This window comes from Microcaecilia unicolor, chromosome 1 (assembly GCF_901765095.1).
Source record: "Microcaecilia unicolor chromosome 1, aMicUni1.1, whole genome shotgun sequence".
NCBI classification, from domain to species: domain Eukaryota; kingdom Metazoa; phylum Chordata; class Amphibia; order Gymnophiona; family Siphonopidae; genus Microcaecilia; species Microcaecilia unicolor.
This window is the reverse complement of record NC_044031.1, coordinates 617815586-617833027: the sequence shown is the minus strand read 5'-3', so window position 1 is coordinate 617833027 and position 17442 is coordinate 617815586. Positions and strand designations below refer to the sequence as shown.

At 42.0% G+C, this 17442-nt stretch overlaps 1 protein-coding gene across 1 annotated transcript in view; it reads right to left on the bottom strand.

Moving 5' to 3' along the window:
- LRRC24 (leucine rich repeat containing 24) overlaps positions 1 to 17442 on the bottom strand; it is a 57700-nt gene that overhangs the window by 11413 nt on the left and 28845 nt on the right. Inside the window, exons 2-3 of the mRNA XM_030190242.1 lie at positions 12108 to 12279; positions 10368 to 10646 (exon numbers count right to left, since the gene is read on the bottom strand). Coding sequence (XP_030046102.1) covers positions 10368 to 10646; positions 12108 to 12279 — 451 coding nt within the window. The remainder of the gene's footprint in view (positions 1 to 10367; positions 10647 to 12107; positions 12280 to 17442) is intronic.

The following is a 17442-nucleotide window of genomic DNA, read 5'->3' as shown; positions in this document are numbered from 1 at the left end:
CAACAGACTTTCTGGAGCCTGCCTCTGGCTAATGTGGGCCCCATCATGTCCCAGGAGATTTTAGTGTTGAAACAGCTAGCTCTGCATGTTTTTTTGAAGCATTCCACTCCAATTTTTTATGCTTTTATTCAACATTTTTATGCTTTTATTCAACATCCTCCCTTTGAGGACTGATATTCCAGGCCTCAACACATGTGTTTCAGCTCCAGTCTGTTTTCTTACCTCCTTTCTAAATCTCCTCCCCCCTTGTTTGTGGCATTCAGTTTCTGCACGCTTTTTCAATATTTTTGGCTGACATATTAAAGTTCTATTTATTCTGAATTTCAGTTATCATTGTTATTTTAAAAACATCCTGGCACATCTTTGCAAACATGCTAATACATGTTGCATTAAACAGATTCAATTGTACTAGGGTACAAAATTTATATTTCCTTTGAATACAGACAGTGAGCTTCATCAAAGGGGAATACACTGTCATTCATTCTTACTTCTCATTAGTTGATGTGGCATTAAAAATTACACAAATTAAAAGCATAACATTCATTGAATCAGTTGTTACAACATTCTGCGTGTAAGTGCACTTTATCAGGGGAATGTGTTCAGTTGTCATACTATTAATCAGACACCAACATGATGTCTGTGGGTACTTGTCCATAAGCAAGGCTTGCTTATAAATAGTCTCATTTGTCCAATGAAGGTTTTCATCATCTCTTACACAGGTATTATTGGGATCACAGTCATGGTTTTATCATTGTAGTCCCATATATCATAGCTGGCAAGGACAAGGATGATGTCAGTCAGTGGGCACATATGATACAATCAGTCAAATTCAACATCTTGGCCACTGTAACAAGTCTATTCTCATATGTGTTCATTGTCCATTAACAAACAACAACAGTCCAATACCATCATGTTTAGGGACATGATGTTTGTTTATTCTTTGTCCATTTCAATGTTATTAATTCGTCGAATATCTGCTAAATGTATCCAAGAAGTATGACCTTCCAGACGGGCAGAGGTCTGAGTAAGGGCCGTGATAGCAAAAGGCCCTACATACACAGGATCCTTCCATGTTTTATGTGTAAAGTTCTTTCGTAGCACTAGGTCACCTACTTTAAAAGCACAAACATCATTAGTAGTTCCTGCCTGTGATACTACATTTGTTCGGATCATATCACTTGTCAGGTTCAACATAGGTTGTAGCTTTTGCCAGTACTGAGCTGTGCTATCAGTACTTGCTGTCTGCATCGGGAAAAAATGACGTCCTGTCTGAATTTGGAATGGGGTCAATTTAGTACGCCCATTAGGTTGGGCCCTTATAACCATCAAAGCTAATGGTAACAAATCAAGCCAGGTATATGGTTTACCTGCTGTTTCCTTGTTTAAAGCCTTCAGTAATACTCTCAATTTAGTTTTTAAAATACCATTGTAGCGCTCCACCAAACCATTGGAGGTGGGGCGATACACTGATACTTTTCTGTGTGTTAAACCCATAATCGTTTCCATTTCTTTCAAAACACTGTTATTAAAATGCGTCCCGTTATCAGAAATTATTCTAGACGGACACCCATGGCTTGGCATAATATGAGTTATCAGACATTGTACCACCTCATGTGCTGTCTCCCTTTTACATGGAAATGCTTCTACCCACCTTGAAAAAGCATCCACCCAAACTAACAAATACCTTTTTCCCTGCACTGGAACAATCATATCGGTAAAATCAATATACCATTCTTTTGCTGGGCCTTCTGGTATTGGAAGTGTCCCAGGCGATATTTTAGGACCTCGTTTAGGTATGTTAATATTGCATACCATGCAATTTTGCACAACCTGTTGAATCAGGTTATCAATTTTTAAAGTCCAAAACCTTTGTTCAAACTGTTGTCTCATTGTTTCCTTATTCCAATGCATGGTTGCATGCCAACCAGCCAATACCTTAATCGCCTGGCTCATTGGCATACAAGGTAATCCTTCTTCTGCATTAAACCATTCACTTCCCAATTTCATACATCCTCTCTTCAACCATTTTTCACTTTCCTGTCCCTCTGGCTGCCACATTTCAATCTTATCTACATTCGTAAGTGGCCCTTCCTGTGTCTGTCTAGTATTATACAAAATCTTTTCACTTTGCTTAACCACCTCCGTTGCTGCTGCATCAGCCATTGCATTACCTAATGCCTCAAAGGTTGGCTTTTCAGTGTGGGCCGGGGTCCACACAACTGCAGTTTTTCTACCTTCACGTTCCCTTTTTGCCAAAATTTCAAACAGCAATTTCCAATATGTGTAATGTTGTAGATTTTTACCTGCACTGGTTATCATCCCCCTACGCTGCCATTTTAATATATGATACTGTAGTGAACTTGCAACGTAACCACTATCAGTATATATAGTAACATTTTGAGTCATATCAGTGTGTTGTAAGGCCGTAATAACGGCTAAAAGTTCAGCATGCTGTGCAGTCTGATCAGGAGGGGTTTTATATTGTACTTGCATTATCTTTCTTAGATTCTCATCTACCTGCACGCAGGCAAAGCCTGCAACAGTCCTTTCACAAGCTCCATCTGTAAACCATATTAATCCATCAGATAAGGGTTCAAAAGTAAGACAGTGAAATGTAGGGATTTCTATAGTATCGATCTCACCCTTTTGATCGACAGGAAAAAGCAGATCTATCTTATTTCTCTGTTCTTTAGTTAATGGTATTATTCTTATATCTTGTCCTAAAAGTACTGCTTGATATTTTCCAAATCTAGTGGCTGTCAATGCCGTCTGGCTAGGGCTCAACAGCGTTTTAATCGTGTGGTTGGTATGTATTACAATAGGAACAAAAGGCATTTGTGCTCTCCATTTACCTACTGCAGCCACTATAGCTGTCAGTAACTTTGGTATTTCTTTCATTCCTTTTTCCACATGATTAAAAGAGCCTGACAAAAAAGCTACTGGTGCATTTACTTCATTGTTTTGATTAATCATAGCTGCCCAACTATTTCCCATGTCTTTTACCCACAAATGCACAGGTGATTGGATATCTATTACTGCTAACGGTCCTGGAGATAATAAATCCCTCACAATCTTAGCCAATACCATCTTATCCTGTTCTTCCAATACAATTAGTGTATTCTTTGGTGTGGCTGCGGGCAGTTTCAAATGTTTATAAAGTCTCATTACTTTTTGTGTATAATTTGGTATCCATTGTCTGCAGTAATTTAACATTCCCAAAACAGCACGTAACTGGGTAACTGTTTGCGGTACCGGAGTTTCATTTAAAATAGATATAACTTCAGGTATAATGACCTTATGTTCTGCTGAAACATTTTGTCCTAAAAAGGTGACAGTAGACTGAGCTATAACACATTTTTCCTTATTACATTTATATCCTAACTCTCCTAATAACAAAAATAATTTTGTAGTCCAATCTAGGCATTCTGCTTCAGTCTCAGCAGACAGTAGAATATCATCTACATAGACAAACAATGACACCGTGTCAGGCAATTGACTCCTGAAATCCTTTAAATCCATCATTAGTTGTTTTGAGAATACCGATGGACTATCAGTAAAGCCTTGAGGCATCCTAGTCCACCTATATGCCTCATTCTGTACTATAAATGACGTCAAATCCCTAGACTCTGGATGAAGAGGTATTGAAAAGAATGCATTAGACAAGTCAATAACAGTGTTATATGCATATATATTCTGGGTATGCAAAAGAGTAGCAGGATTTGCACAAATCGGAAATTGATTTTTTGTAACCTCATTTAGCTCCCTTAAATCATGTACTATCCTTACATTGTTTTCCCCTTTCGGGACAGGAAACAATGGGGTATTGTACGGGGATACTGAAGGTTCAATAATACCACATTTCAATAATTTACCAATGTGTTCCAGGGTTTTGGATACTAATTTAGGTCGTATGGGGTAAGGGTCTTGCTTCGGCCCCTTTGCCCCTTCTATTAATTCTATCTTATGGGGTTTTGCATTTATGGCTAGTCCATATGGTGAATCACTTGTACTCCAAATATGTTGTGGTAATTCTTCCATAACCCTTACTTTATTTTCATTATTCAACTGCTGGACCATGGTGAGCAAACTTGGTATTTCTTTATTTCCAAAATCTAAACACAATCCTAATTGAGACAATAAGTCTCTACCACACAAATTTACTGGGCAATCAGGTGCCACTAAGAAGGGTACCACAGCCTCCCTTGAACCGTGCGGTTGGCATTCCAAGCGCACCAGAGTGGGTTCTGTTAGCCTTTTTCTTTGTTCTATCCCCGTAAATCCCACTGTTGTTCTATACTGATTTGAAAGTTTAACTCCCTGTGGTTTTGCACACAACACAGAGGTACTCGCCCCTGTATCTATCAAAAATCTCACAGGAGTTCCATATTTGCCAATTGCCAATGTAATAAAGGGTTCCCTTGTGTCTAATCTGAAAATCATTCCCTCTTCCTGACACTGGTCTGCTTCCAGTCAATAGCATTGGTCTGGAATATTCTGCCAAGTTGGAAAAGCATTTACAGTGCCTTGTCTCTGTACTGCAGCCCCTGGTCCCTGTGATTGCATCGCCGGCTGCTGTATTGCAGTCTGCGGGGCACTCACAGGCATCCCTACTACTTGTGGCATTAATCCTTGCTGCGTTTGCATTTGTACTTGGGGCATTCCTGCATTCTGATAACATTCTGAAGCATAGTGACCATATTGCTGACAAATCATATTGTTCAGATGTTATTAGAGATTTTAAATCATCTCTTTCCCTATTAGCCCTACACACAAAACTAGCTAGGAATGTGACTAATTCAAGCCAGATGATCTCTTAACACTGCAGGAATCTCACTTAAAAAAGAGTCAAACAAAGTTAAATTGCAAAGACATTCCACATAGAGAACTAGAAACAGAATAACACATATTTTAAAATAAACAGAGATCAGAATTCCCTATAAGACAAAGAACTTATTTAAATCTAATCTAAAACAATCTTTTAAAAGGAACAAAAAAAAATTTCAGTTCTTTCAGACCTTTCTAACCGTTAGCTTAGCAACAGCCAGACACCGAGAAATCAAAAACAGATGACATTCCTCAACCTTCAGGCTGAACCAAAGGCTGATTTTCCTGTTCTCGCTGTATTTTTTCTACATCTGCATGAAGAAGATCTGCTGCTACAGAAAATAAATTCCAAATTGTAAGATGTTGTTCTAAGCTTTTCTTCTGCCTAGTTTTATTTTTATTTTCTTGTAAATAGCTCAGGAGAGATAATAATTTTGGACGATCAAACGATCCATCTTGAGACCAGCTCAAAACAGAATCTTTTCCTCCATATTTGACCCATTTCTCATGTATTTTTTCAATCTGTTTTTTTTCTAATGGGAATAATTCTATGACATGCTGCAAAGGGGAGCATTTTTTTGAACTATCTAAATCTAAATACATAGCATACACAGGAGGCTTTTCTTTCTTATCTGCCCCTTTCCCTTTCATTTTATTCTGACTATTACAATTTCTCCTATAGAGCCACAACCTACAAAAATATACTACTGCACCTAAACCAAGAAAATATACAAAACAGAAAACTACAAAGCTAAACAAATATACCAGTAATAAGGCCACAGTGTAAGCTTACTCACGCGTCTTCTTATTTCTCTTTTTAGCAAGCCCAGGAGTTATCACCTGTATGTCCACGTCAGTAGTTTGATCAATCCCACATCAGTGGAGCACAGAAATTAGGCTTAAACAACGCTTGCTCTCTCAAAATCCTGTAAAAAACTTCGTTAACAACAAACACTTAATTTGTTATTCGTCTGGCCTTCTCTTTTCCGTGTGCGGCCTACTCCTACTCCTGGCTGGCTCGCCACTTTGAAGAAAAGGATGCCGCCACTTTTGTAGAGAAGGCTAGACGATATTTAATATAAACAGTGTATTTACAATTTTTCTGCATAGCTCAATGGGCTATTGCAGGAAGCATTTCTTGATAAGCAATATACAAGCCAGAATGAATGATCAAAACAAAGCAATGTAAAGCAAAGAAATCAGGATGCTATATACAGACAAAGAAAGCAGAGACAGACAAAGAAAAATTCAAAAATGCTTGCTACCTCTTTGTTCCAATCTGATTTTATATCGTTCTTCTTTGGCATCTGACCAATTCTCTCATACAACATTCCTGTGCAAGTCTCTGAATACCACAAACTGTTAATCATGTGCAGAACATCTGCTTTCTATTACCCCCCCTAACTTCTAGCCAACAGACTTTCTGGAGCCTGCCTCTGGCTAATGTGGGCCCCATCATGTCCCAGGAGATTTTAGTGTTGAAACAGCTAGCTCTGCATGTTTTTTTGAAGCATTCCACTCCAATTTTTTATGCTTTTATTCAACATTTTTATGCTTTTATTCAACAACCCCTAAGAGAGAAACTTCACTGGCTCCCACTTAAGGAATGAGTTGCATTCAAGATCTGCACAATTGTATACAAAATCATTCATGCAGATGCCCCATTCTACATGCTAAACCTCGTGGACTTGCCTCCCAGAAACGCCATGAGATCATCCCGCAAATTTCTCAATTTGCACTTCTCCAGCTGCAAAGGACTAAAATACAAGCTGTTACATGCCACCACCTTCTCTTACATGAGCACGCAGCTGTGGAATGCACTACCTACAGCCCTGAAAGCTATCGATGAAATAACTAATTTCCGCAAATCTCTGAAGACACATCTATTCAACAAGGCCTATAAAGAGAATCCATAGCCTTACAAACTACCTCACCAACTCACCCAACCACTACAGTGCACTTATATCTTGCCTAACACATTCCTTCTCTCTTCCCTCACCTAAGTCTTGGTACTTTACTAATTATATCTGAAATCATGGAATGATTATGTCATAACCAAACTCTGTAAGTCACATTGAGCCTGCAAATAGGTGGGAAAATGTGGGATACAAATGCAATAAATAAATAAATATTTGGCCGCATCAAACCCTGGTATATCTTTGGCCAGTTTAAAGATAACTGGTTATGTCTGAACATCGACGTAGCCGGTTATCTTCAAATCAGTAGGAAAAACCCCCTGGATATTCAATGCCGGTCACTGTGGGAGACAGCCCGACTACCTCCTACGTCAGACTCACCAGTCTATAATTTCCCGGATCTCCCCTGGAACCTTTTTTAAAAATGGGCGTTACATTGGCCACCCTCCAATCGTCCGGTACCACGCTCGATTTTAAGGATAAATTGCATATCACTAGCAGTAGCTCCGCAAGCTCATTTTTCAGTTCTATCAGAACTCTAGGATGAATACCATCCGGTCCAGGAGATTTGCTACTCTTCAGTTTGCTGAACTGCCCCAGTACGTCCTCCAGGTTTACCGTGAAGTCAGTAAGTTTCTCCGACTCGTCCGCTTGAAATATCATTTTCCGACACCGGTATCCCACCCAAATCTTCCTCGGTGAAGACCGAAGCAAAGAATTCATTCAATCTCTCCGCTACGTCTTTGTCTTCCTTGATCGCCCCTTTTACCCCTCGGTCATCCAGTGGCCCAACTGATTCTTTTGCCGGCTTCCTGCTTTTAATATACTGAAAAAATTTTTACTATGCTTTTTTGCCTCTAAAGCTATCTTTTTTTCGTAATCTCTCTTGGCCTTCTTTATCTGCGCCTTGCATTTGCTTTGACACTCCTTCTGCTGCTTCTTGTTATTTTCAGACGGTTCCTTCTTCCATTTTCTGAAGGCATTTCTTTTAGCCCTAATAGCTTCCTTCACCTCACTTTTCAACCAGGCCGGCTGTCTTTTGGAGTTCCGTCTTTCTTTTCTAATTTGTGGAATATGTTTGGCCTGGGCCTCCAGGATGGTATTTTTGAACAGCGTCCATGCCTGTTGTACAGTTTTTACCCTCTCAGTTGTCCCCCTAAGTTTTTTTTCCACCGTTCTTCTCATTTTATCATAGTCTCCTTTTTTAAAGTTAAACGCTAACATATTTGACTTCCTGTGTATAGTTACTTCAAGGTTGATATCAAAACTGATCACATTATGATCACTGTTATCAAGTGGCCCCAGTACCATAACGTCCCTCACCAGATCATGCGCTCCACTAAGGACCAAGTCTAGAATTTTTCCTTCTCTTGTCGGCTCCTGCACCAGCTACTCCATAAAGCTGTCCTTGATTTCATCAAGGAACTGTACCTCTCTAGCGTGTCCCGATGTTACATTTACCCAGTCAATATTTGGATAATTGGATAATTATCCAAATATAGACTGTGCCAATTTATGTCACTTTTTGAATGTGCATCTGTTTCAAAAATGAGCCTGATAGTGGAATTAGAAAAGGTTCAAAGAAGAGCGACCAAAATGATAAAGGGGATGGAACTGATCCCATATGAGGAAAGGCTAAAGAAGTTTGGGCTCTTCAGCTTGGAAAAGAGACGGGTGAGGGAAGATATGACTGAGGTCTACAAAATCCTGAGTGGTGTAGAACAGGTAAAAGCGAATCGATTTTCAGTCTTTCAAAAAGTACAAATACCAGGGGACACTCAATGAAGTTACATGGAAATACTTTAAAAACAAATAGGAAGAAATATTTTTTTCACTCAACAAATAGTTAAGCTCTGGAACTCATTGCCAGAGGATATGGTAACAGCAGTTAGCTTATCTAGGTTTAAAAAAAGGTTTGGACAAGTTCCTGGAGGAAAAGTGCATAGTCTGCTATTGAGATAGACATGGGGGAAGCAACTTCTGTCTCTGGACTGTTAGCATGGATTCTTGCTACTAATTGGGTTTCTGCCAGGTACTTGTGACCTGGCGTGGCCACTGTTTGTAAAATAGAATATTGGCCATTGGTCTGACCCAGTATGGCTACTTGTATGCTCTTATGTATGGATATTTACACCAGGTTTTTAGTGGTGTAAATGGCTATGCCTAAATGTAGGTGTGTTACCTGATCCTATGTGCTATTTTATACATCATGTCTAACTTTAGGTGTGTTATGTGGAATGGCACTAGGCACATTAATCGGACGTGTCTAGATTTTAGATGCCATTTACAGAATCTGACCCTATATGCAGGAACTTTCTTTGTCCCTAGAGGGCTCACAATCTATGTTTTTGTACCTGGGGCAATGGAGGGTTAGGGGCAATGGAGGGTTAAGTGACTTGCCCAAGGTCACAAGGAGTTGCAGTGGGAATTGAACCCAGTTCCCCAGGATCTCAGTCCACTGCACTAACCATTAGGCTACTCCTCCACTCCTCACTGCAGACTATCTCGGAGCCACTGGGATATACATCGGGGCGGAGCGTGTACTTAACCGTCTAACAGCAATATTTAGTCTGGTTAGCTGTCTAGATGTCAGGCTGAATATCACCACTATCCGGATAGTAGCAGCAGTTAGTGCTGAATCCAGATATTCTATGCCGACCACTGTCTGGATACCAGCGCTTAATATCTGGATTTAATTTAGCCTCAGCAGCTGGCGCTACAAAACAAATGGCAGAATTTTGATCCAAATGCAAATGTAATGGCACATTATCACATAAATATAGCCCACATGACATGATAAAGTATCTTACATTATAGACATGCATTCTAAGACCCCAACACAGAGTAATATCACACATCATACCATCCAGTACCATACAGTGTATATGAATTGCTATGTCAACTCGATAACTAATCTCACTCCTAAACTGAGACAATTAATAACCATCAGGAAACCTGGAGGTTGAAGAAAGACAGCATGCCACTCCGCTATCTTGCCTTAGCACAGTGTCTGACTGAAAAGCTGACTTCTTCCCAGGGGTGGCCCAAGGCAGGATGCTGCCTAAGGTAGTTCCCCCCCCCCCCCCCCGGGCCAAGATCTGGCATCTCCCCCTTTCCTTCCTCCACCCCGTTCCCCAATTTTACCTTCTTTCTCCATTCTCCAAAAGCCGGTGGCAGCAGCGATTCCCATATGCTGCCCTGCTACCGGCACTGGCCTCTTCTCTACTGTGGCAGCCTCTGATTAAACAGGAAATTACATCAGAGAGGCAGGCCACAGTAAAGAGAAGAGGCAGGTGCTGGCGGCAGGGCAGCGTATGGAAATTGCTGCTACTGCCGGCTTTTAAAAATGTAAAGAGAAGGTAAAATCAGGGAACAGGATGGAGGAAGGAAGGGGGAGATGCCACTCCTGAAAGAGTGCCATTTGAGGCCCCCACCTGAGGTGGCCTAATGATCGAGCCACCCCTGCTTTTTCCTTATAATATTCCGTGCCGTTGGTCCTTTTTGCAGATCTCTGCCAATCTAACCTCAGTTAAAGGCAGTTTATAGACTATCACATGACAGGATCACATGACTCTGATATATATGTACTGCGCTGGGTACATGGATGGCCTTGTCGCATATCTTTACCTGCAAGGGGTAGAAGGTGTAATCTTGCAGTCTGCTGACTTGGTTCCCTGCCAGGTAAAGGACTTTGAGGTGCTGCAGGCCCTGGAAGATGCTGCTGTTCAGTTCCTGGACATGGTTTCCATTCAGGGCCAGCTCCAGCAGCACCTGCTGGCTGTGGAAAGCCCCTGGTTCCAGGGTGCAGATGCTGTTGTTCTGGATGTACAGGTACTGGAGCCTGGAGAGCTGCACTAGGTCCTGCTGCTGCAGCTGAGCAATGCTATTATCCTGCAGGAACACCGTCTGCAGGGAGGCCAGAAAGAGAAATCAGACCATGAGTGCACCTCCTATACCATGCACATGCAGTTTCAGTATCACTCATTCACTCAACGATACACTCACTCATTCCTCCCATCACTGACCTCACACACTGTGACGGAGTGCAGTGGGCTGAGATCCTGGGGAACTGGTTTGGATTCCCACTGCAGCTCTTTGTGAGCTTGGGCAAGTCAATTAACCCTCAATTGCCCCAGGTACAAAAAAAAAACACTTTAGATTGTGCACCCACTAGGGACAGAGAAAGTACTTGCATATAATGTGTACAGAACTGCATACGTCTAGTAGCGCTATAGAAATGATAAGTAGTAGTAGTAGTAGTCATTCCTCCTATCACTGACCTCACACACTGCGATGAAGTCTCATCCTTCTTCCCATCACTCATCTCACACACTGAGATGGAGTCTCACTCATTCCTCCTATCACTGACCTCAAACACTGTGATGGAGACTAACTCATTCCTTCTATCTCTGACCTCACACACTGCGATGGAGACTCACTCATTCCCCATATCACTGACCTCACACACTGTGTCTAAGTCTATCAATCTTTTTGATATATCGCCTTCTATTGAAGCACAAATCAAGGCGGTTTACATATATAACTATTCAGGTACTTGCACTGTCCCAGATGGGCTTACAATCTAAGTATATTGTACCTGGGGCAATGGAGGGCTAAGTGACTTGCCCAGGGTCACATAGAGCTGCAGAGAGAATTGAACCCGGTTCCCCAGATTCTTAACCCACTGCCGACCATTAGGCAGCAGTGGGAATTGAACCTGGTTCCCCAGATCCGCATTCCACTGAACTAACCATTAGGCCTTCTTTCAATTCCTAACCATGACTCTCTTACTCAACACCCTCACTTATCACCCCTACCACTGCAATTTCCCCACCCCTAGCTGTCTGTTTGTCTGTCCAATTTAGATTGTAAGCTCTGTTGAGCAGGGACTGTCTTTTCATGTTAATTTGTACAGCGCTGCGTAAGTCTAGTAGCGCTATAGAAATGTTTAATAGTAGTAGTAGTAGGCCACTCCTCCACTCCTGCTGGAGTCTCACTCGTTCCTCCTATCACTGGCCTCACACACTACAATGTAACACACTCCTAATAAGTGAGAGAAAGAGCTCAAAGATTGTGAGAGCCTTTAGATGAGTGTGATAATGTTTGGTACAGCTTTTACCAATGGGGTGTTTAGGGGTAGAGAAACAAGTGGTGACCTGTGCAGGGATGAAGAAGCAATCCAAGCTGTGCAGCACTGAATGTTGGGAAGAAAAATATTATGGATACCTGTTGGAGGATGACCATTTGTGTGGAGAAAAGAGCACCAACGTTAGTAACAGCAGCACTGAGCTGGTGGGAAGAGCCAGAATCCAGGGTAGACAGGGGAAGAGTGAGAAAGATGAAAAGTTTCCCTATCATTGCACATACCTGAGTAGAGGGCGGGATACTGGAAGGAAACATCTTGAGACTTTTGGAGCCACACTCGACAGTCATGCTGTAACACTGGCACTCTGCTGGACAGCCCTGGGTCCTGAGAATGAGGAGGCCTGATATGAAGAGAGCGAGTACAGGGTCCCCAGGTGCCATTTTAGACATCAAGCTGCCATAGAGGAGAAAGGACTTAGTCAATGCACGATAAAACAAAAAAAAAAATTGGAGATTTAGTGAAGATGAAATTCACAGCTTTTGACCTCTGTTGTGTGACCACCAGAGAAACCAGCGTTTAACACAGTAACACAGTAAATGATGGCAGATAAAGACCTACACAGTCCATCCAGTCTGCCCGAAAAAGGTGGTAGAGTTGCACCTGCCACTCTGTGTAGGTATTGCTCATTCATGATTAAACACTGGTCAGCAATTTGTCATCATGCCAACCTGTATAGGCAGTTAAATATGATGGATTCTGGGAATAATATATGATAAAAACAAAAGTATTGCTAACAGTATTTAACTTGCTAATTTCAACATTAAGATGTTTTACCCTCCCCCTTGAAATGCACAGCACCCTCACTCGTACCATTTGATAATAAAGTGATATACAAGGCGCAGACTTGATCTTCATCTGTCTTTCTCTATACTTAATTCCCTTTTTCTTACCCCCATTTCACACACTCACTCATAGTCCCAATTCATTTAACACCCCCTATTCATACCTACCTCCTTGAAATTCCTATCAGTCTCACCATTACCTAAAACACAGACACACTCCTCACTATCCTCTCCAAAATCCCACTCAGTCTCTTCCATCCATAATTCCTTGTTCTGTCCCCCAACACACTCCCATTCAATCACCAAGTCCCAGTTCTTTCAATTTTTCTTCTGCTTTGTTCCCTTTTCTCCTCCTAATTCCATCCTGCTTCTCTCTCCCCTTCCTAGACACATCCAGCGTCTTCTGTGCTCCTCACCCCCACCCCACCCATCACATCCCTACTGCTCTGTTCCCTGAGCCACATCCAACTTCTGCCTTGTTCCACTCCCCCTCCTAGTCACATCCAGCTTCTGCTCTGCTCTCCTTTCTCTCACACTCTCAAGTTCTATTCAGCTTCCCCCCACCCCTCATATTCCCATCCAGCTTCTAACTTGCTCCCCTTCCTTCCTTTCCCAGGGCCCATCCAACCTAACCTGCTGCACTTGTGCTAGCAATCATTGATGGCAGGCTCCATCTTCTCATCAGGGCCGGGCTGTGTGATTTCTCTGCTGCACTTTGAACCACAGGGCTCTGTGTCTATGCAGCCTTGCACAGTTCAACCCTCCCACCACCACCTTCTACCCTTCCACCTAATAATATCTGACTTCTCCTACCCCAAGGAATCCTAATCCACCCTGTTAAAATGTCCAGGGTGACAAAATACAACCTGCTCTGTATTCCCTAGTGGGGGAGAAATAAGCCCCATGAAGCAGTTATGATTTTTTAATCTGTGGATGAATAATAAGTCATGAACAATCTCAGGATTCAGTCTAGCTCTCCTGTCTTCCTCAGTCCTTCCCGCAAAAGAAAATATCCTCTCAGAAGACATGCTAAGAGCAGGAATGCAAAGGAGCCCCCGTGTCAGTTTTCACAGTTTTGGCCAGCACTTTTGCTTGTTTCTCAACAAAAAAAAAAATCAAAACATTGTTGTCTGCATGAGAGAATGACACAGGGATGAGGCCAAAGTTTGTCCCAGTCCCCGCTGACTCTGTCCCCGTCCCATTCTCTACCAGGTACAACAGAAGTACCTGTACATGATATGTGAACCGCTTTGATTGTAACCACAGAAAAGAGGTATGTCAAAACCCCTTCCATTTCTGATTGTTACATTTGTACCCTGTGCTTTCCCACTCATGGCAGGCTCAATGCAGCTAACATGGGGCAATGGAGGGTTAAGTGACTTGCCCAGAGTCATAAGGAGCTGCCTGTGCCGGGAATCAAACTCAGTTCCTCAGTCCCCCCCCCCCGGACCAAAGTCCACCACCCTAACCACTAGGCCACTCCTCCACAGCTGTTTACAGCTGTCTTTCAGTGCTCAGTTTTCCCATTGGTTGGATCCTACCAACAGTCTCTGCTGGTAGGGATACTGGAAGCAGGCATGGTGGGCTGAGTCACAAGGGGGTAGGGGGAAATAGATAAAGGTTTTAAACTTTGAAGAATTACCAGACTTGTCAGCCACCCTTCTAGCTTTAAGACATTAATACAAACATCTAGAGAATCCTGAAAAAAAAGCCTGACAGCTATCCTAACCTTCTGAGTCCTGAGCATATCTGACAGGGCCTCCCCCCCAAACATTTTGGACCTAGGCATATGTGTCATTTGCCAATGTCTTAATCTGGCCCAGTATGATTCAGTCAGTAGGTTTCACAGTAGAATTTACAAACAAAAGAAAATGAAATACACCACTAAAGCACAACCTATCAGTGATATAAGCATGGCAGCACTGGGGAGGAGGGTCCATATTGGAGAAAGTGTGAAACATTGTCATGGAATTATTTATAATGCCTATAAATGCATACATCTCTGTATATATTATGAATGTGTATATCTGTGTGTGTGTGTGTGTGTGTGTGAATATATGTGTATCTGGTGTCTTGTGTATCTGTGTTGTATGCATTTGTGTATCTATACATTTTGTGTGTCTGTATATCTGTGGTGTGTGTGTGTGTTGTGTGCACGAGTGTGCATGTGTTTGTACGGGTTGGCTCTCTGTGGTCTGTGACCAGGAGATTATAAGAGAGGCAGTTTGAAAAGATCAGTTCCTTGACTGCTTTGTTTATCTGTGTCAGTTTTTACACTGTAGAAGCTGGAACTGCTTCTCCTGTTGAAATAAATTGGGTTCTTTTATTTATTTATTTATTTTGGAGAGCTTATGTCTCTTGTAACCCTGGCTCATTTTCAAACTCAATCTGGTTAAGGTTTGTGGCAGCCATTTTGAAGATCCAGCTGTGCCAAACAGGAGCGAGCAGGTCGTTTCCTATAAGACTACCAGGGAGTGGGCAGGTAAGCCCACCATGATCCGGGTTGGGGAGGGGTGTTGTTCTTGATGGTCAGGGGAGTTCAGAAGGGGGGGGTTTCAGGATGTTCAGTGTGTATTAATTTATCTATTTTATATTTATTTATTTGGCTTGACACATGGTGTTTTAGAATTATGTTCTTATTATTTATATTAATGATTATTTATTTAATACTGTTCATCAATGTTAAATGATATGTTTATTTTATTTGTTGTCAGTTACTTTAGCCCCTGACTCAGCCCTTACATGGGCGAAACACAGCCAGTGTCAGTCTTTTTTTATAGACCTCATATAAATAAAGCATTTCTCAAAGGACCTTTTCCTGTGTGATCTGCTCCTTTCATATCTTTGTATCTGTTTATACCTAGCATTCCTGGAGGCAGCAGTTTTTCCGTACCTAGCAATGCTGAACCTGGCCGCTGACAGCAACTGAGTAACTACTTGTTTATATCAGCTAGGTAGAGCGGTCTCTTTTCAATGCCTGAAAAGGCCCAGCTGCAGGACAGATGATACAGAAAACACTTGGTACCACTGGAGCCGACTCTGTGGGTGCTGTTGGTGCTTGAGCACCCCAAATATTGAGAAAATTCCTTGTATGTGTCCAGGGAGGGGTCATTTCCATTGGGCTTAGCACCCCCAATAATTTTGAAAAGTTGGCTCCTATGCTTGGTACAAGACACATCCTGCTTCACCTGCTCCATTTCCTGACTCTGACAGGCAGATACTCAAAAGTCACTGTTAAATGCTGCATGCGTTTATAGCGGCGGTTAAACTTATCGATTTTGAAACAGTGATTGATGCTCAAAGGAAAATCGCATGCAAATGAGATGCACGGAATTCTGCAATGGACTCGGTAGGGAAAGTGCCTTGCACATGTATAGAACAGCCCCTCGGTAAGCGTCGATGCTCTGCACATGCCCAGGAAAAAAGGCTTGCGTCCAGTAACGTCACATTTGGAACTTCCTTTTTTTTTGTTCCACAACAACTTTTAACACTACTGTTATGTGCAGGACACACACACACATAATACACACACATGGCACATTTCACACACATGCACGGATACTATTAAAAATGTTCCACAACTTTTAACACTATTGTTACATGCGGGACACACACACACACACACACACACACATAATACACATACATGGCACATTTCATACATGTGCAGATACTATTAAAAAATATAAGCAGACTGCTCCATTGAGAAGTTGTGCAAGCAGAATGCTCCACCTCCAGACCTGCTGGAAAATTTTGCACATTATGGGTAGGCGCTCCTTTCTGTGCAGTGCATGGAATGCCCATTTTAATACTAATAAGCTCATTGTATTATATTTGCATAGGATTATCGGTAGCTGCTATGGCAAACATATCCCTGTTGAGTCAACCTAACCATCCAGAGGACCAATCCTATACTACCCATATAGTCGACAATTTGAATGGACAATGAACAAGCTCCATGACCAACCTACACCAACCCCCCCCCCCCCCCCCCCCCAAGACTCATAACCCCAATACCCTATGCAGCATGTACCCTCTTCACCGGTCTGTATCCTGTCTGACTGATGATTCTGCCCTACTGACTTGTTGTGTTCTCACTCAATTCATGTCTGTAATGTTTCAACAATAGTCATATAATCCCTCTGAATCTCTTAGGAAGTAACCCAAACCTTCTTCTCCGAGAGACAACCGCTCAGACTTGCATTGTTCTGTTCGAATTGCTAACCTGTTTAATATCTTGTAACCGTCCACTTTGTTCCATATAAGCCACATTGAACCTACCAAAAGGTGGGATAATGCCTTAATGCGGAATACAAATGCAATGAATAAATAAATAAATAAATAAAAGTGAAGCTGAATAACGTGCAAGCTAGACTGGCTACACCCAGTCTAAATCACTGTAAGCATGGTAAGCTTTGAGCATCGGGTTATGAGCTCAGAGCTGATGAGGAATGGCACTGGTCCAGGCCACTGCTAATCAGGAGGAAATTGATGCCAGTGCTTTGCAAGAAGCTGAGCCAACCAGAGCATGAAGAGAAGGAAGGGGAGTCTCTGACTTTGGTAGGAGATAAAGATATTGACTTTTAAGACAATGACCTCTCATTAGCAGCCACTGAGAGAGAATGAGGGAGCTAGACACAGATATGCAAAAAAACAGTAATTAGCTTTTTCATTTTACAGCCTGAGAAAGTTCAAGAGTTTATTTTATTTTAATTTATCTGCAGCACAGGTGATCTCACATCCAGCAGGTGGCTCCAGAGACTGGGTTACTATG